Source organism: Phyllostomus hastatus, unplaced genomic scaffold, assembly GCF_019186645.2.
Source record: "Phyllostomus hastatus isolate PE091 unplaced genomic scaffold, TTU_PhHast_1.1 phas_scaffold_46, whole genome shotgun sequence".
NCBI classification, from domain to species: domain Eukaryota; kingdom Metazoa; phylum Chordata; class Mammalia; order Chiroptera; family Phyllostomidae; genus Phyllostomus; species Phyllostomus hastatus.
The window spans coordinates 23,306,681-23,332,079 of NW_025334032.1; the positions used below are offsets into that span (position 1 = coordinate 23,306,681).

The 25,399-nt window shown below is 37.3% G+C and overlaps 2 protein-coding genes across 2 annotated transcripts in view; both read right to left on the reverse strand.

The window, feature by feature from the left end:
* Nucleotides 1–20,208, reverse strand: part of LOC123807758 (A disintegrin and metallopeptidase domain 3-like) — an 89,452-nt gene extending 69,244 nt beyond the window's left edge. Inside the window, exons 1-2 of the mRNA XM_045821798.1 lie at nt 20,103–20,208; nt 9,508–9,617 (exon numbers count right to left, since the gene is read on the reverse strand). Coding sequence (XP_045677754.1) covers nt 9,508–9,617; nt 20,103–20,208 — 216 coding nt within the window. The remainder of the gene's footprint in view (nt 1–9,507; nt 9,618–20,102) is intronic.
* A 1,928-nt stretch (nt 20,209–22,136) lies between these two features.
* Nucleotides 22,137–25,399, reverse strand: part of LOC123807759 (disintegrin and metalloproteinase domain-containing protein 5-like) — a 108,909-nt gene continuing 105,646 nt past the window's right edge. Inside the window, exon 13 of the mRNA XM_045821799.1 lies at nt 22,137–22,306. Within this exon, the coding sequence (XP_045677755.1) occupies nt 22,294–22,306 (13 nt within the window). The 3' untranslated portion in view covers nt 22,137–22,293. The remainder of the gene's footprint in view (nt 22,307–25,399) is intronic.

Consider the following 25,399-nt stretch of genomic DNA (forward strand, 5'->3'; position numbering starts at 1 on the left):
TCTCTTTACCTTTTCTTGCTCCCTCTGGGTGATTTTTTCTACCTTGTCCTCCAACTCGCTGGTTTGATCTTCTGCTTCATCCAGCATGATTGTAATTCCTTCTAATGCATTTTTTTTTATTTCTGAGATTTTATTGTTCATTTGTTCCTAGGTTTTGTTTATTTATAGTCTCTATTTCCCTTTTCATGCTGATGTAGTTCTCACTCAGTTCCTTGTAGTGTCTGTGAGTTCCTTGAGCATCTTTATTACCATTAATTTGAATTCCATATCTGATAGTTTGGTTACCTCCATTTCATTTAACTCTTTTAGTGGGGAGTCTTCCATTCTTTTTGTTTGAATGTTCTTTTTTTGTTTCCCCATTTTAGGTACCTTTTTTTCTTTGTTTCTGTTTCACTTGCTAGCTGTCTTTGTAGGGTGAACTTCTATGTTAGGAATTCTCTGAGGTTCAGTGGTGTGACCTCTTTGATCTCCTTGTTTAGATGCTCTAGGTTTGCGCTTTCTTCTGTTTCTGTGGGCTCTTCTGTTGTACTTGGGGTTTTACCTTTTGGTGGTTCCTTAGTTGGTGGTTTTTCTCCTCCAACAGGTATTCTGATATTCACAGAAGAATAGCTCCCACCTATTCTTCTATGTGATCAGTGGTGGGGGTAGGCAAAATGGATTAAGACAGCAGGAGAGTATTTTATGGGATTTAAAGTACCAGAAAGTAGAGAAGTGAAAGGAGATTCTTTGGATCAGTGTAGTGTTAACTGTGATATTTCACTCAACTAGCCACTTATTATAGAAGGTGAAAGAGAGATAAGTCTCTTGTTGGAGGGGAGGATGATTGTGAGCTGAATCCAGAAAACAGTGCTTGCGCAAGGTTAGATGATGAGATATAGTGAGATTAAAGTATAGAAAGTCAACATAGTTTGAGAGAGAATAGAGTTAACCACAACAAAAAAAAATGCTCAGGATTAAAGTGAAGTGGGCTAAGATCATGGAGGGTTGCTGTGTAGTATGTACAATTGTATGGAACAACAATTATTTACAAAGTACTGGAACAACAATAATATGACAAGAAATATGTGATTTGGATGACCAAAATAGAAAGTACCTGATTAGGAGTTATATGTTATTGGAACACAGGTGAAGTGAAAGAAGGAAAACTAAAATACAATATGAAAGAGAGAATAAGGAAAACCAGTCAAACAATGAAATTAAACAGAGAAATAAAACGAGGAAAACTAAACATAAGGAAGAGAAATAAAAAACATACTAATAAAATGAAAGTGGTAAAAATAATGACAAGATAATAATAATACACATACACAATAAAATGCCAGCTGTGTGGGATAGAGAAGTGACATTTGTCTCAGTTTCTCAGTTTTTGGAGTTAGCCTTGTGCTCCCCCTTTCAAGCTGTCCCTAGACCCTTTGTAACTCCATGTCTTATTGTCTTACTTGGGGGAAGAAGAAAAAAAGAGAGAGAGAGAGAGAGGATCCAAAAAGGAAAAGAAGAAGAAGATGCCTCTTGCTGACTGTAAACCTGTTTAGCAAATTCTGCTGGTCTTTCTAGATGCTACAGGTAGAGGGGGGCTGGGCTTCCTTTGGTTCTGAGAGGATGGGGACCAAGTGTGGGTCGCAATATTCACAGTTTCCTTGGCTCCGGCCCGGATCTTCTGTGAGCTGCCAGACTCAAATCAGCCACTCAGCTGCTCACAGCATGAGTCAATCCCCTGCACAGAGCCCAAGACAAGGGGGGCACTTGGTTCTGCCCAGCCCCTCGACTGGCCAGACAGGCAGTGCCAGACAGGCAGGGCCCATGATTCCCCTCAGCCACTCACTCTGGGCGCACGCAGGTGAAATCTCCCTCAGGCGAGCCAGCAGCTCTTGGAGAGTTCCTTACAAAGCAGCTGCCCACAGTCCCCAACAAGTGCACAGCTTTTCACACAGCCCCACTTTCCTGCCAATCCAGAGACTATCCAAGTCAGGGTCCAACCTGGCCCAACACCTCCCTTCTCTAGGTATCACCCAGCACCCCAATTTCTCTGGTGCCAGTGTCCACAGTCCCAGCGAATGTATACTGCTTCTGTGTGCCTCCCACTTCATCTCTATTTCCCCCAGGGATGTCCAGTATCCAGGTCCCTCCTGCCCTACCTGCCCTACCTGCCCTGGTAGGGGACAGAACTGGCACGCTAACTCTCCTCCCTGTATCCTGCAGCAGGTACTGGGCCAAAGGCACAGCAGCCTTGGTTCTGGCACAGATCCCAGGGAACTTACAGTCCAAGCACACTCTCCTCATCATCTGTTTTTCAATGCCCTCTGCAGTTTTTTTGCCTCCAGACTTCATATAAGCTGGGATTCTGTTGGCTATTCACTCTGTTCCTCAGAAGATTGGCTACATGTTCCAGCCAGACACAGGGAGAACTGGGCTCCGCTCCCACCTACTTCGCTGCCATCTTCCCTCCCTATTATAACTCTTTGATAAAGTAAGTTATTTATCATTATGACATACAATTATTTATCCTGATAATATCCTTATTCAACAGGCTATTCTCTAATATCAATGTATCAACTCACACTTATTTTTGATTTGGATTATAATGAAAAAAAATTTACATCATTTTATTTTAATCTATTTGTGTCTTATATTTAAATAGTATTTCTTGTGGACAATATTCAATTTTTTCACCCAAAATGATAATCTCTGACATAGTTGCAAAGTTTACACCAATTACTTCTTTTTTATTTTAATCATTGTTCAAGTACAGTTTTCTCCCTTTCACTCCCAATCCAGCCCACAAATTACTTTTAATTAAATTTATATATTAGACTATAAGCCAACTCTCTTACTGTTTTTTTTTGGGGGGGGGGTTGGTGTATCAGATATTCTGACCACTCCCCCCATTTTTCTTTTCCTCATGGTTTTAGTATAAACACACATACATATTTATGCACATTCACACACATGTGCACACACACCCTACATCTTGTTAGTGTATATACACACACCTATTTTCTGGCTCAGGCCACTGAATTACATATAAGCAGTGAAACCCTAGTAGCAATTAGCACACTGAGCATGCAGAGATTGAATTCTAACCACCATTTGCCTCTCTCCACTTACAGGAAACAGGCTCTTTAATTGAAAAAATAGCCAAAATCCAATTAACAAATAGACTGGATAGTGAAAAAGAAAACATGTTAAGAACTTAAAAATGTGACAGAAACAAAGGACATATAGAGATAATAAAAACTGATAGGTTTAAACTCACTCTACCAAGAATTTCAATTTGTAATTACAAATCTCACAGAGTATCTCCAAGTCCAGGGGCATGAATTCAATGGTGAACTGCACCAAACATTTGAATTAGGAAAAATTCTAATCTTATGGAAATTCATGAAATATACAATTAGAATAATTCCCAACTAATTTTATAGGTAATATAATCCAGATACTGCAACAAGGAAACTATATTCTGAGGAAGCAAACCACTTCTCATGATCACAATTTCAAAGCCTTTAACAAAATACTCACAAATTAAATTGAGCATATTACAACAAAATGGCTGTTGTGCCAGGGATAAAAGGCTGACTCACACCACTGACAGGAAACATATACGTATATGCATGCATGGATATATACACTTGTATACATCTGCAGACAGATTGCTCTTTCTAAAAATAAAAAAGCTTCTGAAAAACTAAGAAAGGTAATTTATGAAATCTATAGCCAATGTCATACTTATTTTTAAAATATTGATAGTTTCTTCCTACAGTAAAAACAAAACAAACACAAAAAAATCCATAAACTAGATGAACTATTACCTGCTACTCAACATCATATGGGATTCCTAGACAGAACCAAAAAAAAAAGACATAAAAATTGGGCAGAAAAAAATACTGTCCTTATCTGCAAATGATATGAATGCCACATAGAATACCCAAAGAAAACTGCAGAAAACTCTCATTAATGACAGTGAGTTACTATTTTCAAAACTGATATAGTTAAGTATACAAAAATCAATTTTTATTTCTATAAAATGAAAGATAAGAGATAGGAAAGATAAGCATTATAAGTACCATTTACCAAAGCATCAGAAAAGCATAGAAAGAAACACAGGGCTCAACATAAAAAAATTGCAAAACATGGAAGAGAAAATTAAATAAGACCTAATACATGGGAAAATGTACCAATATCATGAATTGGAAATACTGATAATCATCTTTTGTTTCAATCAAAATTGAACTGTAGTTTGAATGTTACCCAGCAACTAATTTGTTAAATTTAGGAAGATAATTTTCAAGTTTATATATAAATGAAAATGAACTATACTAGACAAAATAATTCTGAAAAAAAGCAAAAAGAAAAAAGACTTTTAAGTCCCAAATTTCAAGACTTATTATAAAGCTACAGTAATTAACATAGTGAGCCATTTATGTAAAAACAGTATCACCTGGAAAAATTTGAGTTTAGAACAAATCCACAAAAGGTAACATTTTGAAAGAGGTGCCTATTTAAATTAATGGGAAGAGGACATTTTGAATAGATGGAGGTAAGTCAATAGATACACATATGAAAAAATGATCCTTGACTCCCTAATTTTAGGACTGTATAAATGTAACTACTCCTTAACTGTTAAGGAGTTGAAATTACATTCGGCCCTTTGAAGGCAACCGTGAGGCTGATGTGGCCCCCAATGAAAATGAGTTCAACACCATTACCCTAGCACATCATAAAAAAATTAGAAATAATCACAGATATAAGTGTGAAAATTGATATTATGAAGTTTCTGGATGAAAACATAGGAGGATATTCCTATGACCTGGTGTTGGCCAATAATTATTAAATACAAGGTAAAAAGAATAGTCATAGAATAAATAGTTGATTAATTGGACACCATCAAAATTAAAAACTGTTGTTCATCTAAAGCCATTATTAAGAATGTTAACAGGCAACCCAGACTAAAGAATGCTTTTTGCAATTCATATCCAATTGGCCTATCAATATTCCACAAGTCACTCATCATCACTATTCATGGGATGTCAAATAAAACAAAATAGAAAAAGGAGAATACAATTAACAAAATTGCAAACAACAAAGACTGAGAATGCCAAATGTTGATGAGGATAGGGAACAACTGCAACTCTCATACACTGCTAGTGGAAAAAAAATATTATAACCATTTAAGTAAGCAATTTACCAGATTTCTATAAGTTTAAATGGGCACTTACTATATAAATCAGCATTTCACCATGAAAAATATGCACATGAAAACATATGTCAACAAAACATGTTTTTCTTTAGAGCAGATTTATTCATAATAGTTACAAGCTAGAGACAATGCTCACTACCAGGTTAAAATTTTAACTTTTAGAATACTAGATAGCTTTAAAAATTATGAACTAAATCACATATGAATCTACCTGAATGAATCTCAAAAATAGAATGTTGAAGCAAAGATCCCAGGCACAAAAAATATAAGCTACTGGATGATTCCTTTCATGTTAAGGTCAAGACAACAAAATAATGAAGTAGAGGGTGATGGCTAAAAAAAGCATAAGGGAACTTTCTGACCTGGGCGAGGGTACATAGGAGTTTAGAAGTACAAATTTATATATTTTTATATAATCATAAACATTTTTCTTTCTTTTTAAAAATGTATTGGGTTGACACTCGATTAAAAGATTACATGGGTTTCAAATGTAGCATTTCTATGATACATGGTCTTCATGTTGCATTGAGTGCCCACCACCCAATGTCAAATCATGTTCTCTCACCATGTGTTTGGCCCTCTTTGTCCCTTACTACCCCTTGCACCCCTCTTCCCTCTGGTAACCTCCATACTATTGACTGTGTCTATGAGTTTTTGTTTGTTTGTTTTATTTTTTTGCTTTCAGTTTTATATCCACATATGAGTGAAGTCATATGGTTAACTTTTTCTGTCTGAATTATTTTGTTTAGCATGAAATCCTCCAGGTCCATCCACTTTGTATCAAGTGGGAGTATTCAATCTTTTCTTGTGGTCAAGTAGTATTCCATTGTATATACGTACCCCATCTTCTTTATTCTATCATGGGATCAGTTGCGCTTGTAATTGTGGGGAAGGGGGGTGTTATGATTTTTTAAAAATGTTTTAGTTTCTTCATAGGAAAAGAGTATTAGTGCTGCTTGCTTCATCTTAGGGCACTTTGCTATACTTTTATGAATTTAACTATTTTGTTTAAGTAACAATTATAAGTATATACTTTTGATATTTTATTTATTCCTTTATATAGCTCTCATTTCTAATATTACAGAGTTTTCCTCTTCTTTCCATTTTCCTTAGCCTACCTCATCAAAACATCTGTCCTATAATTTTTTTCAGAAATCAACTTCTGACACTGTGAATCCAGGCTGTTTTAGCTTAATTTTCTCTTCCATTAATTCTACATCTTAAGTTTAGTTACATCTTTAACTTTTTTAAGATTATATTTAATTTTAACTTCTAATTTTAAGACTTTTTTGCTTATTTAAGTATTTGTAATAATAAACCATTCCTTACATTAAGAGCATGGCTCAAATTTTGGTTTGTAACTTTTTCATTTTTGACCATTATTCATTATTTAATATCCTTTACAATTAATGATTTCTCCTTTAACCCATGACTTATGTACAAGTGTATTTTTAAATTACCAAAAACATTTTTCAGTCTTTTTGATAAATTTTAAATTAATTAAATTGTTACCAGATAACAAGTTCTGTACTGTTTGATTTTTAATTTTTTTACTTGCTCTTGTCAGTTTTATTGAATGACCTGTACATTCTTGAGAAGCATGTGCATTATTTACTGTAGGGACAGAGATGAATTAAGCAGGATTAGAAAAGCTGAATGTTCCTGACTCAGTTAAAACAAGGGCTCTGAAATTTATAATGTAGTGTTTAGGGTTCGAAACTCCCTGGCCAAAGTTAACTTACTTAGTGTATTCCTACCTAGATAGACTAGGCTTGCTTGACTTCTTAGAGTCACAGAATGTTTTTTAAGGAATTCTGCCAAAGCCAAGATTCCTCCCATAGGTCTTGTTATTTCAAATGATTGAGGAACAGAGACTGGGTTCATGGGTACCTGACTGCTGATGTTCTTCAATCCTGATATTTGTCTCAGTTTTCATTCTCTTGCTACATCAAATGCTTCACCATTAAAACATCTCCTGTGTGGAGTCTACTGAGTCCTAACAAATACCAGAAAGGGGAAAACAGTGTATTCACTCTGGGGGTCACTTCTATGAATATATAGTCATTGAATAAAATGTTTATTCTTGTTCAAATTGTCTTTATATCTTTATGATGTTTCCTCCAACATTTGAAAATAACATTTTTTCTCTGAGTTTTTTTAATGTTTATTTTTCAGTTACTGTTGCTATTTAATATTATATTAGTTTTGGGTATACAGCACAGCGATTACACATTTATAGGAAATGAGTCCCTGGATAAGTCTAGTACCCACCTGGCAACATTATGGACTGTATTCCTTATGCTGCACTTTATATACCCATGACTTTGTTGTAACTACCAATTTGTACTTCTTCATCCCTCCACCTTTTTTACCCAGCCTCCCTCCAGCTTCCTCATATCTGGCAACCATCAGTTTATTCTCTGAATCAATGAGTCTCTTTGTGTTTTCATTTATTTTGTTTCTTCATTTATTTCTTCATTTCTTTTGCTCTTTAGACTCCACATATAAGTGAAATCATGTAGTATTTATCTGTGTAGCATTATTTACAATAGCAAAGATATGAAAGCAACATAAATTTCCATTAATAGATGAATGGAGAAAGATGACTTAGGAGATTATACCTAAGTGCACTGTGTCATTGTGGCATTCTTTTGAGTTGATAATAATGAGTTAATAATAATAAGCCTACTTTTGCCCATCCCTGTGTAGACAATGGAATATTACTTGGCCATAAAGGAGAATGAAATCTGACTGTTTGCAACCACATGGATGGACCTCGAGGGTACAATGCTAAGAAAAAAACATTTTATGGATTCACTATGAAAATAGATTTGAAATTTCTCCCTCAGTACTGTCGGTGTTTATTTTACATGTGTTGAGGTCATTTCATGAAATTCATGCAAATTTAGAATTGTTATATGTTCCTAGTGAACTGAATGTTTTAAGAAATAAGGTTTACCCCTCACAATGTTGTGTGTGTTGAGTGTGTGTAGTGTGTTAGAGGGAACTAAATACTTTCTGTTTTTTTTCTGCTATTATTATGGATACCTCTATTTCCTTTTCATTCACATCTTCCCAGGATATGTCTTACTCTCTTAAATATTTAACTTGTGGATATTTATAGTTTTGACATAATAGTTTCTATAAACACATAATCACTGGATTTTGGCTGGTGCCATAAAGTGAGACAGTCAGACGGACCATACAGTCTATAAAACCTGCCTCAGTGCCCAGTAGTTTTTCAGTTGACAATTCACTGTTCCTTCCCGACCCTGCGACTGAGGTTCCAATCTTTGGAATCCTCTCAGATCACTGAGTATCTTTATAATTTCATAATGAGCATATATCACTTGAGAAATGAAAACAATCAAAACACTTGCTCTCATTCAGAAAAAAAAAATGACTCTTAAACACAGTAACAAGAACACAAATTTCACAAAGGGATATTCATGAATTAACTTAGGTTATGTAGTCCAGTAAAAATAAAACACTCATTTAAAAAAAAAAAGTGATTTCTTAGTTACATGTGTTTCTGAAGCATCGCCATCATTGGTGTTGGTCCCAAGCTTCTGTGGCACTGTAATTTGCAGATGTGACATTTCAGAGTCTGCAGTAAGGAAAACATGCGTGAGTATTCCCAACACACACTCACACAAACACACACACAAACACAAACACACACTTTCTGTGATTCCAGGAAGAGGGTCCCCTCATGTGACAGGACACTTGGGACGCTGACAGCAACCCCACCTGGGTGAAGAAGTGCGGACCTGGACCCCATCCAGGCTCTCTCTGTCCCCTCCGCCCCTGAAGCAGGGCACCCTCTCCTGGCAGTGCTGCATCAGGTAAGTGAGGGACAACTGTTCCAGGTCTTCTCTGAGCCCTCCGAGCCTTGGGCGCCACAGGACCCTGAAACTAGGCAGGCTGTGACAGCAACCTAGGCGATCCCACACCTGGTCCAAGTTCTGGAGCGAGGAGGGCCATACTCTGGTCCTGGCGGCCCTCCTATGTCCCCAACTTACAATGGCCTGTGGATGTCAGCTGGCCCAAATCTGAGAGGATGAGCAAGAGAAAGAGCATTATGAGGCAGGTGGGCCGCCCCACAGAGAGGACGGTTGGTGGTGTACCCGCTGCTTCTCGAGGGCTTGGAGGCCAGGGTGGGGCAGGGCAGGAGCAGTGGGGGTCAAGGCAGCTCACCCGCCCATGCCAGTGGCCCCGCCCACTGCAGCCAGCCCCCACGTGCCAGAGAACACAGGAGCATGCCTTCTGCCACAGGCTTTCTTTTTCTGAAGCTGACATTTAAATAGCCTTACAGGGTCACCAGAGGCTGTAAAACCACTCTCTTCTAGAAGCAGGCTCTTGTAGATGAAGTTCTTGGCAACTGTAAGAGTCCACATCATATCTTTCTGGTACAAGGGCTGAACTATTCCAGGGAAGAAAAAGAACGATAGAAATTAATGGAATATTTAGTTGCAAGCAATTGTTTCTTTTAACCACATCTATTGCCAGATTACTATGTAAATCTCAGGTATAAACAAATACACATACACCCATGAACATAAAGAGATGTTGTAAAAAACTAAATGTAAATCAATTAATTGCACATAAATTTGTTTCTTAGCTAAATCTTTGGTTACACAAACTAAATGGAGAGCTCAATATGAAATGTGTGTATGTATTTGTTTTAATCTCCCAGTATGTAGTTACAATTTAAGTATCAGGGAGAAAAAAAACACAAGTATGAAGTGATCCTGTAAATACAACTTTATATTCTTATTAATTATTCTATGTGGATAATTTAGTTTCTGTGGCTGAGCAGACTAAGTAAAAGATATACACATTTTTTCCCCACCAGTGTGGAGTTCACGCGTGGAAAGGCAATGTAATTAACTTGGAAAGAGCTTTCATTTGATGGCTTAATAAGCAGGTTAGTGAAGCATAATTTTAATTTTGCAATGATATTTTTTATTTTTGTTCAAGTACAGTTGTCTGCATTTTCCCCCTACCATTCCCCCCAACCCTAGCCATTCCCACCTCTATCCCCTGATTCCACCCCACCCCATTGGTTATGTCCATGTGCCCTTTATAGCTGCCCCTGAAATCCCTTCCCCCCTGCCCCCCATTATCCCTTCCCACTTCCCTTCTGTTACTGTCAGATTATTCTTAATTTCAATGTCTCAGGTTATATTTTGCTTGCTTGTTTGTTTTGTAGATTAGGTTCCATTTAAAGGTGAGATCATATGGTATTTGCCTTTTACCACCTAGCTTATTTCACTTACCATAATGCTCTCCAGATCCATCCATGCTGCCACAAAGGGTAGGAGGTACTTCTTTCTTCTGCTGCCTAGTATTCCATAATATAAATGTACCATAGCTTTTCAATCCACTCATTTGCTGATGGGCACTTAGGTTGCTTCCAGCACTTAGCTATTGTAAATTATGCTGCTATGAACATTGGAGTGCATAGGTTCTAATGGATTGATGTTTCAGGGTTCTTAGGATATAATCCCAGCTGTGGAATTGCCAGGTCAAAAGGCATTTTTAGTTTTCTGAGAAAATTCCATACTGTTTTCCATAGTGGTCGTACCAGTCTGCAATCCCACCAACAGTGCACTAGGGTTCCCTTTTCTCCACAACCTCTCCAACACTTGTTGTTTGTTGCTTTGTTGATGCTGGCTATTCTCACTGGTGTGAAGTGGTATCTCATTGTGTTTTTAATTTGCATTTCTCTGATAGTGATACTGAGCATCTTTTCATGTGTCTCTGGATCCTCTGTATGTCCTGCTTGGAGAAGTGTCTGTTCAAGTCCTTTGCTCATTTTTTAATTGGGTTGCTTGTTTCTTAGAGTGGAGTTGTGTGAGTTCTTTATATATTTTGGACATCAAACCCATGTATGAGGTATCATTAGCAAATATGTTTTCCCATACAGTTGGTTCTCTTTTCATTTTAACAGTTTTCTTTAGCCATGCAGAAGCTTTTTATTTTGATGAAATCCCATGTGTTTATTCTTTCCTTTGCATTCCTTGCTCTAGGGCACATATCAGTGAAAATATTGCTATGTGAAATATCTGAGATTTTCCTTCCTATGTTCTCCTCTAGGACTTCAATGGTGTCACAACTTATATTTAAACATTTTATCCACCTTAAATTTATTTTTGTGTGTGATGGAAGTTGGTGCTCAAGTTTCATTTTTTTCCATGTAGCTGTCCAGGTCTCCCAACACCAATTGTTGAAGAGGCTATTTTTACTGCATTTTATGCTGCTGTCCCCTTTGTTGAATATTAATTGACCATAGAGACTTGGGTTTATTTCTGGGCTCTCTGTTCTGTTCCATTGGTCTATGTTCTTATGCCAGTACCAGGCTGTTTTGATTACAGCGGCCTTGTAATACAGTTTGATATCAGGTATTGTGATCCCTTGTGGGGGGGGCTCTTCCCACAGGGACCCCCCAGCCACCACAGATGAGAATAAGTCTACCAAGACACAATCTGCTTGGGGAGGAAAGCTGGCTGACCTCTCAAAGGAGAAGGGCCAAGAGCCTTTTCCTCAATGGGCTTTTATTGATTTCTTTTTGCACAAGAATACAGGTGAAGCTCATTAATCATTGTCAGGCAGTAAAGATCAAATAATAGATAACATACAAAGAACTCTGAGGGCTTATTCTGAGTAAGGGTCTGTTAACTAAAGGGCTACAAAACTTTGGGGAACAAACTCACTTCTTGCTTGGACCTTATCACTTAATTGAGAGCATTCTAAACAAAGCAGGTTTCACAGGATTTTACATATTCTTTCTTAGGTCTGATCACCCTAGGGAACCCACCCTTTCCACAACAGGGCGACACCCACCACCAGCATTGTTTCAGGCTTAAGGCATTGTTTTAGGCTTAAGTCAGGCAGGGGAAGTAAAGAAGCCAAGAGATTAGGACATGCCTTGCAGACAGAATGAGGACTCAGGCTACTTCAAAGCCAAGGGGCTAGAGTCCATCACCCCCTTTTGCTATAGCCCCCCAAGTCCTTCCCCGGGGCTTCCCCATGATTGTGCCTGTCTTAGGTCATTCCCCCCTTAGGGAATCTTACCCATCATTGACTAACAGATCAAGCATTGGGAGCCAGGCAGGGAGAGGAAAAAGGAGCAGAAGCAGTGCCCCTGCCAGGGAGATAAGATTTGTCTCCTTATTGGTTTATGGTCCAAAGATCTCTCACTCAGCCTTAGCTGTGGGGGGTTACAGCTTCTGAAACCAGGCAGGGTGGTTCCCAACAATCCCTCATATTTTGTTCTTCTTTCTCAAAATTGCTGCAGCTATCTGGGGTCATTTATGGCTCCATAAAAATTTTTGAAATATTTGCTCTACATCTGTGAAATATGCCATTTGTACTTCAGTAGGGATTGTGTTAAATCTATAAATTGCTTTGGGTAGTATGGACCGTTTGATGATGTTAATTCTTCTAATCCATGAACATGGCACATGCTTTCATTTGATTGTGTCTTCCTTAATTTCTTTCTTTGGTGTTGTGTAGTTTTCTGAGTACAGGTCTTTTACCTCCTTGGTTAGGTTTATTCCTAGGTATTTTATTTTTCTTGTTGTTATAACAACTGGGATTTTTTTCCTGATTTCTGTTTCTGATATTTCATTGTTGGTGTACAAATATGCCTTTGATTTCTGAATATTGACTTTGTATCCCACTGTCTTGCCAAATTCACTTATTAAGTTGAGTAGTTTCTTATGGCATCTATAGGATTTTCTATGTACACTATCATGTCATCTTCAAACAGTGACAGTTTTACTTACTCCTTTACAATTTGGATGCCTTTCATTTCCTCCTCTTGTCTGATTGCTGTGGCTAGGATTCCAATACTATGTTGAATAGGAGTGGAAAAGCAGACACTCTTCTCTTGTTCCTGATCTTAGTGGGAAAGCTTTTAGTTTTTGCCCATTGAATCTGATGTTGGCTGTAGTCTCTCATATATGGCCTTTATTATATGGAGGAATGCTCTCTCTATTCCTGCTCTGCTAAGTGTTTTTATTATAAATGGGTGCTGCACCTTATCAAATGATTTTTCTGCATCTATTGATATGATCATGTGATTTTTGTCTTTCCTTTTGTTTATGTGATATATGTCATTTATTGATATGCTAATATTGTGTCATCCTTGTATCCCTGGGATGAATCCCACTTGATCATGGTGTATGATGTTTTTAATGTATTGCTGGATGCAGTTTGCCAATATTTTGTTGAGGATTTCAGTGTCTATGTTCATCAGTGATATTGACCTTACTTTTCTTTTATTGTTGTGTCTTTATCTTGTTTTGGGATTAGGATGATGCTGCCTTCATAAAAAGAATTTGGGAGTCTTCCATCATCTTGGATTTTTTGGAATAGTATCTGTAAAGGATAGCTCTTCCTTAAGTACTTTGTAAAATTCTCTTGAGAATTTTACAGTCCAGTCCAAGTCCAGTCCAGGGCTTTTGTGTGTTGGGAGTTTTTTGATTACTGCTTCAATTTCTTTTGTTGTTATTGGTCTGTTCAGGCTTTTTGCTTCTTTTTCACTGAGTTTTGGAAGATTATATTTTTCTAGAAATTTGTCCATTTCACCTAGGTTTTCAAATTTCTTGGCATACAGTTCTTTGTAGTAACTTCTTACAATCCTTTGTATTTCTGTGGTATCAGTTGTATCTCTCCTCTTTCATTTCTGGGTTTATTTGGGTCTTCTCTCTTTTTTTCTTGATGAATCTGGTTCAAGGCTTGTCAATTTACCTTTTCAAAGAACCAGCTCCTGGATTGATTGATCCTTAGAATTGTGCTTTTAGCCTCTATGTTGTTTAATTCTGCCCTGATCTTGCTTATTTCCTTCCTTCTCCTTGCTCTGGGCTATCTTTGTTGTTGTTCCTCCAGCTCTTGTATGTGTAGGGTTAGATTGTTTATTTGAAATGTTTCTATCATTTTTAGGTAGGCCTGTATGTCTATGATTATCCCTCTCAGGACTGTCTTTGCTGTGTCCCATAAGTTTTGGATTGTTGTGAGTTCATTTTCATTTGTTACTAGGAAGTTTTATTTCTTCCTTGATCTCATTCTTGATCCATTCATTGTTTAATAGCGTACTATTCAATCTCCATGAATTTGAGTGTTTTTGAGTTTTTTCTTTGAGGTTGGTTTCTAGCTTTAGTCCCTTGTGGTCAGAAAAAAAAATGCTTGATATGATTTCAATTTTCTTGAATTTGTTGGGACCTGTTTTGTGACCTATCATGTGGTCTATCTTTGAAAATGTTCCATGTAAATTTGAAAAAAAAATGTGTATTTTGCCTCTTTGGGATGAAAGGCTCTATATATATCAGTTAAGTTCATTTGATCTAGGACATTGTTGAATGCCACAATATCTTTGTTGATATTTTGTTTGGAAGATCTGTCCATTTTTGAAAGTGGGGTATTGAAATCCCCTACTCTAATTGTGTTGCTGTCAATATTTTTCTTGAAGTCTTCCAAGATATTCCTTATATATTTGGGTGCTGCTATGTTGGGCACATATATATTTACAACATTTATGTCTTCTTGATGGATTCTTCCCTTGAGAATTATAAAGCAACGTTCTGGATCTCTTTTTATGATCCTTGTGTTGAAGTCTATTTTGTCTGATGTAAGTACTACCAACCTGGGTTGTTGTTGTTGTTGTTGTTGTTGTTTTCCTGTCCTGTTGGTTGGAATGTTTGTTTTCAGCCCTTCACTTTCAGTGTATGTAGGTCTTTTGTTCTGAGGTGGGTCTCTTGTAGGCAGCATATGTGTGGGTCATGATTTCTTATCCATTCAGCTATTCTATGTCTTTTGATTGGTGCATTTAACCCATTTACATTTAAGGTTATTATTGATAGGTACGTATTCATTGCCATTTTACTTCCTTCGTACCTGTGTTCCTCTCTCTCTCACTGCAATGACATTTTTACCAGACAGTTCTTAAGTTGTTCTTCCATGGAATACTTTTCCTTGCATTCCTTAATTGCAATATTTATGCAAAAAAAATCAAATGATTATGTTTTCCCAATATGTAAAATGCAACAAAATAGGTAAATGGATAAGGCTAGCCTTTTATTAAAAAGTACCTTTCTTAGTGCTTTTTAAAAATTATTTTAGTGTGATTTATCAAAAAAAAATCCACAAGTGCTAATTATTAACACAAGATTTTTCTGCCTCCACATAGGCAAATATGTACACAGTATTTTACTAATATATGATTTAGTTTTATTGTGATTCATATTAACACATTCATTTATTTCAATAATTTTACATGCTATAAAATTAGTATTTTTATCTTTTGCAAGTTTATATGTATATTAAAACATTTAATATATCAAGATGGATATGCTGCTCTTAAAATAAAATGCCTCTTTGATTGTCTAAAACCTGATCAAATGTTGAAGTCTACAATATGTCACTGAAGGTATGATGAGTTATAAAAGGTTGTTCATGGTTATACTAAAATTTTCTGTTGTTCAGTCAAATAACCAAAAGGCGAGATAGGTATTTATTATTTAAGTTTATTACTTTATTTTCATGATTGGTAATAATTGCTCAATTTTTAATATGCATGATTTATAGGCATTCAAATCATTTGGGTTTATATCTACAATTATTTTTTACAAGCTTACTAGAGACCCAGAACTAGGCTGATATCAAAATATGTGTGACATTTTCTATTTCTACATACTACATCAGAGATTGAAAGAAAGCTGGATATGTACAAGAGATGTCACTGCTAGAAATGAAAAATCTTTGTCAGAAGGATGTTCAAAGTTCTCTGATTAAAATGATGTGGGCTGGAAGTAGTAACTTCATGAAGGAGAACTTTCCCTAGTTTAGACCAGTACTGTCTACATCCTCAGGAATAACAAGTGAGGGGAAAGTTAAAATAGCAAAGTTTTCCTGAGAGTATTTTTGAAAGAATAATAGGCTTGTAAATTATTTGATGTGGAAGTGGTTGAAATTGTGGATATGACCAAGCAGCTGGGATGAGAGGAGGGCCTCGATGTCAGAAGAAGCAGATTAAAACAGGGAGTGAGAAATATTCCCTGTTTGGTTAAAGACACATGGAATTGGTGGTGCCTGTGGAATAGCTTGTGGAGGAGTAGTCAGAAATTTCAGTCTGACACATCAGATTGCACTTGAAAAATATAGATTTGTGAACAATTAAAAAAATTAAGGAAAAAACGTGTGAATAGGAACATCGATGAAGAAACATATGGAAAGAAAAAGGAGGTCTGGCATAGAATTATGGGCAAAACAGATGTTTGAGGGATTAAAGAAAAAGCATCCAGATAAGAGATAAAATGATCAAACATTAAGATGGTAATAGTGATTTAAAATAAAAATAAAACAGAATTACAGGATGAAACACTATTCAAGGACTCCAAGTGCATCTCAGAAATCAAGTAGAATGAGAACTGAGAAAGTGATGATTGTGTCGGTGGTAATGAGTCAATTATGAACCTCCCCATTGTGTTCTCCAGGAATCAGGTGCTGAGCAAGAATCAGAGAACAAAATGTTTTTTGTTTTTTTTTTTAGAAAGTAGCACTGTGAAAAAAGAAGAAAACAAAATTGGGTAAATAGGGTCTAGAACAGTAATAAAGACCTGACAAAGTTTCTGCCAAACAAGACAGGTTGCTCCAGAGCAAGGGAGCACCGGAGCAAAGATTGTTCAACAAAAGGAGACAAAGTTGAGGACTTTGTACCACTGGCTTATTCAGTAATTGAACTGATGCTCATATAGTTGGCTAAGGCAGATGGTAAAATAGCTAAGAACTTGAATCTGTCAGTTAACTACATTCCTCCTTGAGTATCAAATGTTTCCTCGAAGGAGGATCTGTATGGTACATTTTTCTGCTCACCAAATAGACCTTCCTAGAAGCTGGCAGAACTGCAGGGACAGAAGCCATTGTGCAGAAAATTAGAAAGGAAGCTGAGGCAAGATGATGCAGATATTAGAAGAGGTAGCCTGTTTTTTAGCAGAGCCAAAGAAAGTTACAATTAGAGAAGCAGCAACTTAGCAAGGGTGAAGGTTGATGGAAAGGAGTGCTTAGAAGATAAAACATGAAAGTAAGAAGAAATTAAATCACAATTTGAAAGAGACAGAATTAAACATTAAATTAATAATCCTTTACCTTTTGAAAATTAAAGAAGGGAGAAATATTCTGCCAAAAGATGCAAGATTTAGAGTGATAAAAGTAATAGTCCAGACACTAAGAGGCATTGTTTACTGTGGGACACAGACGATAGTTTTATTTTCCAAATTTTTTTAAAGATTTTATTTATTTATTTTTAGAGAGGGAAGGAAGGGAGAGAGAGAAAGAGAGAGAGAGACATGAATGTGTGGTTGCTGGAGGTCATGGCCTGCAACCCAGGCATGTGCCCTGGCTCGGAATTGAACCTGCGACACTTCATTCCCAGCCCGCGCTCAATCCACTGAGCTACGCCAGCCAGGGCGTATTTTCCAAATTTGACAGAAAGCTACACAGGGCAGGGAGATCTCTATTATCTTTTAATGTCTATTTTTTCACTGTACCCAGAACAATGTCTAGCATATAAGTACTTCATAACAGGCTGACTGAATAAATATTTGTTGAACTAGCTAATGAATCAGCTACACAGTTTAAACTGTGTAACATGCAAGGGGAAAAAACAGTGTGAGATAAACAATAAGAGCACCATGTAGGACACTGCTATATGTGCTGCAGCAATTTCCCAACAATTTTCAGTGGATGAGAAATGGAAGCATTGTTATGGATGCAAAGCACATACACTTGGTAGTGAAAGCAGCGGAAAAATAGAACGTTGCTTAAGAAATGTTTGTGTGAAGGCAGGCCCTGTAGTTGGAGGTACAAAACAAGTGGGACCACTTCTACTTTCATCCCTATATTCCCGGACCCTCAAGTCCTTTCTGTCAGCGACACCTTAGGGATCTCTGGATTAATAAATATACAGGGTGGGGCGAAAGTAGGTTTAATGTTGTGAATACATGAGACAGAATTTATTCCTGCATTATTACTTATTATTATATTATTTTCCACACAAACAACTGTAAACCTACTTTCGCTCCCTCTTGTGCTGTATGCTAAGGATGTTGCATTTGTCAGGGTTCTCCAGAGAAACAAAACCAGTAGGAAATACATGATGGATGGATAGATGGATAGAGAGAGATATTCTAGGAATGTTGCTCATTTGTCCATGGAGGCCAAGAAGACCCATGTCGATTCCAGATCTACAAGCTAGAGAACCAGGAAAGCCGGTGATAAAATCGGCCTGAGTCTGAGGGCCAGAAAATCTGGTACTGATGATGTAAGCACTGGATCTCAGTCTCAAAACCCAAGAATCAGGAGCACCAATGTCCAAAGACAGGAGAAGATGGATGTCTCAGCTCAACCAGACAACAAATCGCTCTTTCACCATTTTTTTCTGTTCAGGCCCTCAATTTGTCAGAATGATGCCCACTCACCTTGGGGAGGGGCATCTGCTCTACTCAGTTCACCAATTCAAATGTTAATTTCTTCTGGAAATATACTCACAGACATACCCAGAAGTAATGTTTTACCACCTATCTGCACAGAGAGCTCAGTCAAACTGACACAAAATATACCATCACAGATAGCATTCCATTGCTTTAAAATACCTCCTTCAAACTGGTGCTTCATTTCACCTATTAGAAAAGCTATTGAAAAGTTCTATGAGGCTAGGAGGTGCATCATGAGAAACAATCAGCAGTGGATCTCATGGTCATGTGCTCGCTCCCACACCTCCTTCACCATGAAGTGGGTTCCCTGGCCAGATGCCATGCAATGTGGGATTCTATGTCTGTGTATTTCATTATGTTAAGAATTATATCAGTTATCCCATATGTAATAGTGCTGCCTATGGCTCTGCAAGTGGGAAAGGCAAAGCAATAACTGAATAGGTGTCTCTTCCCAACAGAACTTTGGCCCCTGCTGGGTTGGAAGAAGTTCTGATATGATCAACTTGCCATCAAGTGAGAGTTGCTTTCTTTTAAAAAAAAATACATGTTTGTGCGTGGGGTGGGGTAGTTCTATATTAGAGCTCAGTAATAGTCTCTGCCTCTGACAAGTTAGACATTTGCCATTCAAAAGCAGAAGTAAATAAGAAGTAAGTAAGTAAGTGGAAGTTCATCCTATTAGGCATATACATAGCAACTGTGGCCATGCCATTAATATACAATCATGACACTCCTGAGGAAGACGACAATAATGGTTGACTAAAGTCAACTGACCAAGTTGTTTTGTCTATGTGGTTGTTTACTGCCTTTCCTGTGTTGGATGTTTCCCAGTGGACATTGGCATGTGATACAAAAACATTCACACTTGGTGCCCATTCCCATAAGTCCATCCACACGCCTCTACCCCAGAGCCCCTTGTATCTATAACCAGAAGACCAGACCAAACCATCCATAAACCAACTCAGGCTTTTCCTTCACTTTTAGTTGGTCATATGCAAGGTATGATCTATTGCCTCTCAAGTCCAAATTCATTATTCACTATTTGATCTGCAATAATGGATCAAACTCTAGACATTTTCTCCATTATAGTAGGGCAATGCTAAAATTTGCCAGTACAGCGCACCAGAGGGACATTGGAGGAACAAGAGACCCTCGATGTGTACTGCACTTTTCTTTGCTTATTCCTGCTGCACTGGAAATTACCTGTGCCACATGTGAGGACATGCTGTGGTACTGTACTACTTGCACACATACTGCCAGAATACACTGGCCTTCAGTGATCTTGCAAGTCTGGCCTGGATCCACTAACCACATTCTTATGATCCTGCTGACATGGACATCATGGACTTCAGGCTGTGGCTCCTGCAGCACCATCCTGCCACACTCTGTGCAACCCCATACCAGCTGTGGCTTACCTGTGCGCATCCTAACCTGGACACTGTGCACTCCAGCCATCACACATGAAGTGGCATTGATTGTCTCAGCAACACTAGCTGGAGGTGTGATTTCTGCTTTCTCCATGTCTATGGACCAGTTTTGGTCTAGTGGTCAAGTAGACATAAATCACACCTTGTCCTTGAGGTCTGAACTCCAGCCTTGCAGAGTGGCCACCCTTACAAATGTACCCTTCTTTGGGAACTATCGTCAGACCTAGGGTACCACAGATTTCTCTTTATGTCGTTATAATTACTTTCCTATTGTAGCTTATGATCCAGCTTTTCTTATTTAAATTACTGTGTGACTTCTGTTCCCTGATTGAACCCAGGCTCTGGCTCTCAGATATAGCCAGTAACTGCTTGTTATCAATCTTCAAACTCTTATTATCTCTCTGCAGAAGGCATCAGTAAAACTTAGCAGTGACCAGCTAACTCCTCTGACTTTAAATGCCTGCTTTATCTCATCTGCCACATTTCCCTCTACTGGGACAGTTTTCCCCATTGCCATACAATTTTTAGAATTGTACTGCCACCTTGTGGTAGGAACTATCTGTGCCCTTCTTCCCACAGGCATCCCGTCCTTGCTGCTGCAGAACTAAGCCAACCAAGCCAAACCCACATCTTACTACTCAGCAGTTTACATGCACTGTTCTCATTATTAATTGTTTTAATCTGGATCTCCTGAGAAGCAGATGCCACGACAGGGCTAAATATGCAGGAATTTCACTAGAAGGAACACTGCTGTATGAAAAATGGAGAAAAAGGTGAAAGGCTGAGAAACCTGCCAGACAGCAAAGCAAATCTGACCCCAAGTGAAGGAGAGATGGAGAGAAAACTGGATAGAAGCATTCTAGGATCACACAGTTTAAGGAAGGCCCATGCAATGTAAAGAAGGTGAAGCAAAGCTGTTGGGGAGTCCTCAAGCCAGAGTCACTGTCAGAGGAGTCCCATGTCTTCCTGTAATGCTTGCCTTATTTCTACCAAGGTCTGTCATTGGTTGGGAGCAGACCATGGGACACGTGGCCTCGGCACAATGAGCCAATGTGCTTCAGAAAGCAACTGCTCATTCATTGAAGGGTCTCAATGATGAGACCCTTCATCATTCATGCTCCTTGTTCTAGGAGATTTCTGGGATACATTCCTGGCTGCCACACACCACTCTGCACATACCTATCTGCTTCCAGCCTGTCCAACTTTTAGAAATGGCTATAGGCCTTGTTAGTGAATCAAGGACACTTTTCCGACATCAGTGTACCTCTGAGGTTAATTTGGCAGTCAACTTGGAAACTAGTAAACTGATTCTACAAGAACTCGTAGAGGTGGGGGTGGAGGGGAACTAGCCAAATCAATGACCACAACCCTGTCAAAGAATGCTTTAGAAGGTCTTCCATCATGGGAACTATGGCATGTCTACGCCTAGTCACACTTGGCACATGCTTCATGTTTTCTATTTTGTTCACAGTGTGGTAAAGAACGTTAAGTGGTGCTCACCAAATATTCCATGAGTTTTCCTGATGTTTTCCAGACCCTAGACGAACTCAGAAAAGAATACAAAATTAGGTCCATGACTTTGAAAAGAACCTAAGCAAGCAAGTGGCTCTGGTGCTTTTGCTTCCTTAGCTTCTTGATGTGTCTACTGTTGATAACAAATATCTCAATATGCTAAAGAAGGATATACAGCTCAAAGAGAAGCAGTAACAAGAGAAGGATTGTAGTCAGATCTTACTTGAGTAAATACCACTGGGACAAGTCAAAGGCCAGCTGAAGGCTAGGAGCTCTGAAGGGAAAGAGGAAGGTCAGATGAAGGGAGGGAGATTCAGGTCAACCGATAGGGTAGAAGGGAAAAGAGATAGTCTCTATCTTTGGGTCAGGAGGCTAAACCAGCAGGCCTCCATGGTGTCAAGGGATGAGGATCCAAGGCTGCGTTCTCCTGATTCAGAGCCTCTTCTGGATTTATGTTGGAGGAGAGAGGGTGAAAGCTCAGACTGAAAATACAGTAGACAACAGACACGATTCAGGTGATTCAGGTGCAGATGGTTTATTATATCATAATTTAAACCTTCAGTAGTGAAAACACAGGTGAGGAATAAATTATGTTTTTTTTTCCTTCTTGGTGTAAGCCAATTTCTGATTATTTATTTGGTGTCGTACTCTCTTCAGGCCAAGGTTGTTAGGTACTGTTGCTGTAAGAGAAAAGAAAACAACCAGAGTTGCTTTTTTTCTAAGCTAACACATTTCTAACACAAGCAATTTATAAGGCATAGGTAATAGAAAGGAAAGGGTCAAGGAAATGAAAACTAAATACAGAAGAAAACAATTATCCAGTTACCTAAATGGCAGATACTCTTAATCTTTAATAGAAGCAGCTCTCTAAAATACTGTTCATTTATCCATATTTAGTAACTAATTAGGTCAATATAGCAAGTATCTTAACACTTCCATTTAAGTATATGAAATGATTTTAACTTAGCAAAAGGAAACTTTGTGATACAATCACATTTTACTTAGTTGCACACACCAATATACAAGCACACACATGTATATATCTATATATTGAAATATTTTAACAATGACCATCCTTTGTGCTAAGATTAATGATAATGATTATTTAATTAGTTTGCATAGCTATATTCTTTAAATGAATGCTTATTGTTACTTATGAAATAACAACAGAATGATTCATACACTTAGATACATATACAATTATTTGAGTGAATTAAGAAAGGAGAGTCAAGGCAATATTTGGGCATTTAAAGGTCCCTAGATGGAAAAGGATCTTAATGTTCTTTAAATCTAAAACCACCCTTCAGAATTATGGAAAATGACACCAGGTAAGCATTAAATAAAGTTAGAATTTTTGTTGTAAACTTAAATACAAAGGCAAAAATCACAAGTGTTTTTGAAACCAAGATAAATAATGTTTAAAAAACAGGAATTTATTAACACTGTGCTAAATCTAAAATCCCAACTTACATAACTGACAAATCAGTGCAGTGAGAGATGGAAGAAGGTAAAAATATATTAAGGATCCCTAGTACTAAAGGGAGCCCCCAACATGCCTCTAACTCCATATGATTACATTGTGTACTTTCTGTGCCGTACTTTGTATAGAAATAGCTCGGTACTAAATGACATAGTGTAAAATAACAAAGAAAATTCCATAGGATAGTAAAAAATAGTAAAATTCAAAATATGCTATGTCTCAGAAAATATACCACTCACATGTTCAACTCACTAAAAATAAATAACTTATGAAGTTACAACCTGACAAACAGATTGGTGATGATCATTACAAGTAAGTAATTTGGCAATAGATACCAAAAAATAATGAGTGCATATACTATATTTATGCTTTGATCACTCTCTTCTAGGGATTTATCCTGAGGCTATAATTGAATAATTATTTCAAAATGTGTATACATTTAAGGATATTATTTACAGGGAGTTTGTAAAAATGAAAAACTGGGAGTGGCCCTGGCTGGTGTAGCTCAGTGGATTGAGCACTGGCCTATGAACCAAAGGGTCACCTGTTCTATTCCCAATGAGGGCACATGCCTGGGTTGGGGGCCAGGTCCCCATTAGGGGGCACATGAGAGGCAACCACACATTGATGCTTCTCTCCTCTCTCTTTCTTCTTCCCTTCCCCTTCTGAAAATAAGTAAATAAAATCTTTAAAAAAGAAAAAACTTGTTTAAAAAAATTAGAAGTAGTCTAAATATTCATAATAGTGAAATTTTTTAAATAATTTTTTTGTTTTAAAATTGAATAGTATATATCACAAAAGAATGATATAGGCTAATTTTAAGATATGCAAAGTTGTCCATAAGGGTTTGTAAGTTTAAAAAAATTATTTTTATATTTACTTAGAAAAGCATTTAAGAATATTTACATCTATATATTTTTAAATAAATTACTTTATTGTTGTTCAATTACAGTTGTCTGCATTTTCTCCCCACCACTCCTCTCCCACCCCAGCCAAACCCACCTCCCTCTCCCTTACTTTCACCCTCCCCCTTGGTTTTGTCCATGTGTCCTTTATAGTAGCTCCTGAAAACCCTTCTCCCCTTCCCCCAATATTCCCTCCCACCTCCCATCTGGTTACTCTCACATTGTTCTTAATTTCAATGTCTCTGGTTACATTTTGTTTGCTTTTTTTGTTGTTGATGAGGTTCCAGTTAAAGGTGAGATCATATGGTATTTGTCCCTCACCGCCTGGGTTATTTCACTTAGCATAATGCTTTCCAGTTCCATGCATGCTGTTGCAAAGGGTAGAAGCTCGTTCTTTCTCTCTGCTGTGTAGAATTCCATTGTGTAAATGTACTGTAGTTTTTTGATTCACTCATTTGCTGATGGGCACTTAGGTTGCTTCCAGCACTTGGCTATTGTAAATTGTGCTGCTATATTATTAATGGAAATCATCTTTGTGTATTGATTTTGAAAATTCACCCTTAATTCATATATCAACCAAGGTAACTTAGATATTTTAATAAATATTTGATAATACATTAACAAAAAAAGATGTAGTTTGAAAATAAAATGATCTATATTTTAATTCATTGTTAGTTTAGTTCTAATACCAAAGTTTACCTGTATATCCCTGTTTTCCTTTCATATAAATTTCAAAATCTTTTTCTCAAGTTTGGTACTCATATGTCCAAAAAATAATTTGAGTGAGTTTATTCAAAAAGGCAGAAAACTGTACTTGACAAACAATTAAAAATATATATATATGCAGAAATATACATATACATACATAGTTTATTAATGTTGGAAAAGAAGAAAATAAGCTTTAAAGTTAAAAAATATAAAAGGGAGAAGACAGTCCATTTCAAGTTAAGTGGAAAAGAAATATATTTTAGATAATCAGACTCAAAAATCAAAAAAAAAATTACCTTTGTTCTGTCTCAAAAATAAATGTTGAATTAATTATAAAATAAATATAAAATTTAAATATGATAGGTATGATAGTTTTAAAAATAAAAATATAAGCTACAAATTTGATTGAAACCTAATAATTTTGGAAGATGTTAAGTTGCTGAACTATAATAAAAATTATACTGCACCAGACTTACGGCCAAGATGGAGGCATAGGTAGACACACCGTGCCTCCTCACACAACCAAGATAGAGACAACAATTTAGAAACAGAATAACAACCAGAACTGACAGAAAATTGAACTGTATGGAAGTCAGACAACCAAGAAGTTAAAATAGACAAATTCATCCAGACCAGTAGGAGGGGCAGAGTAGGGCAGCTGGGCAAGGTCTGCGGCAGCA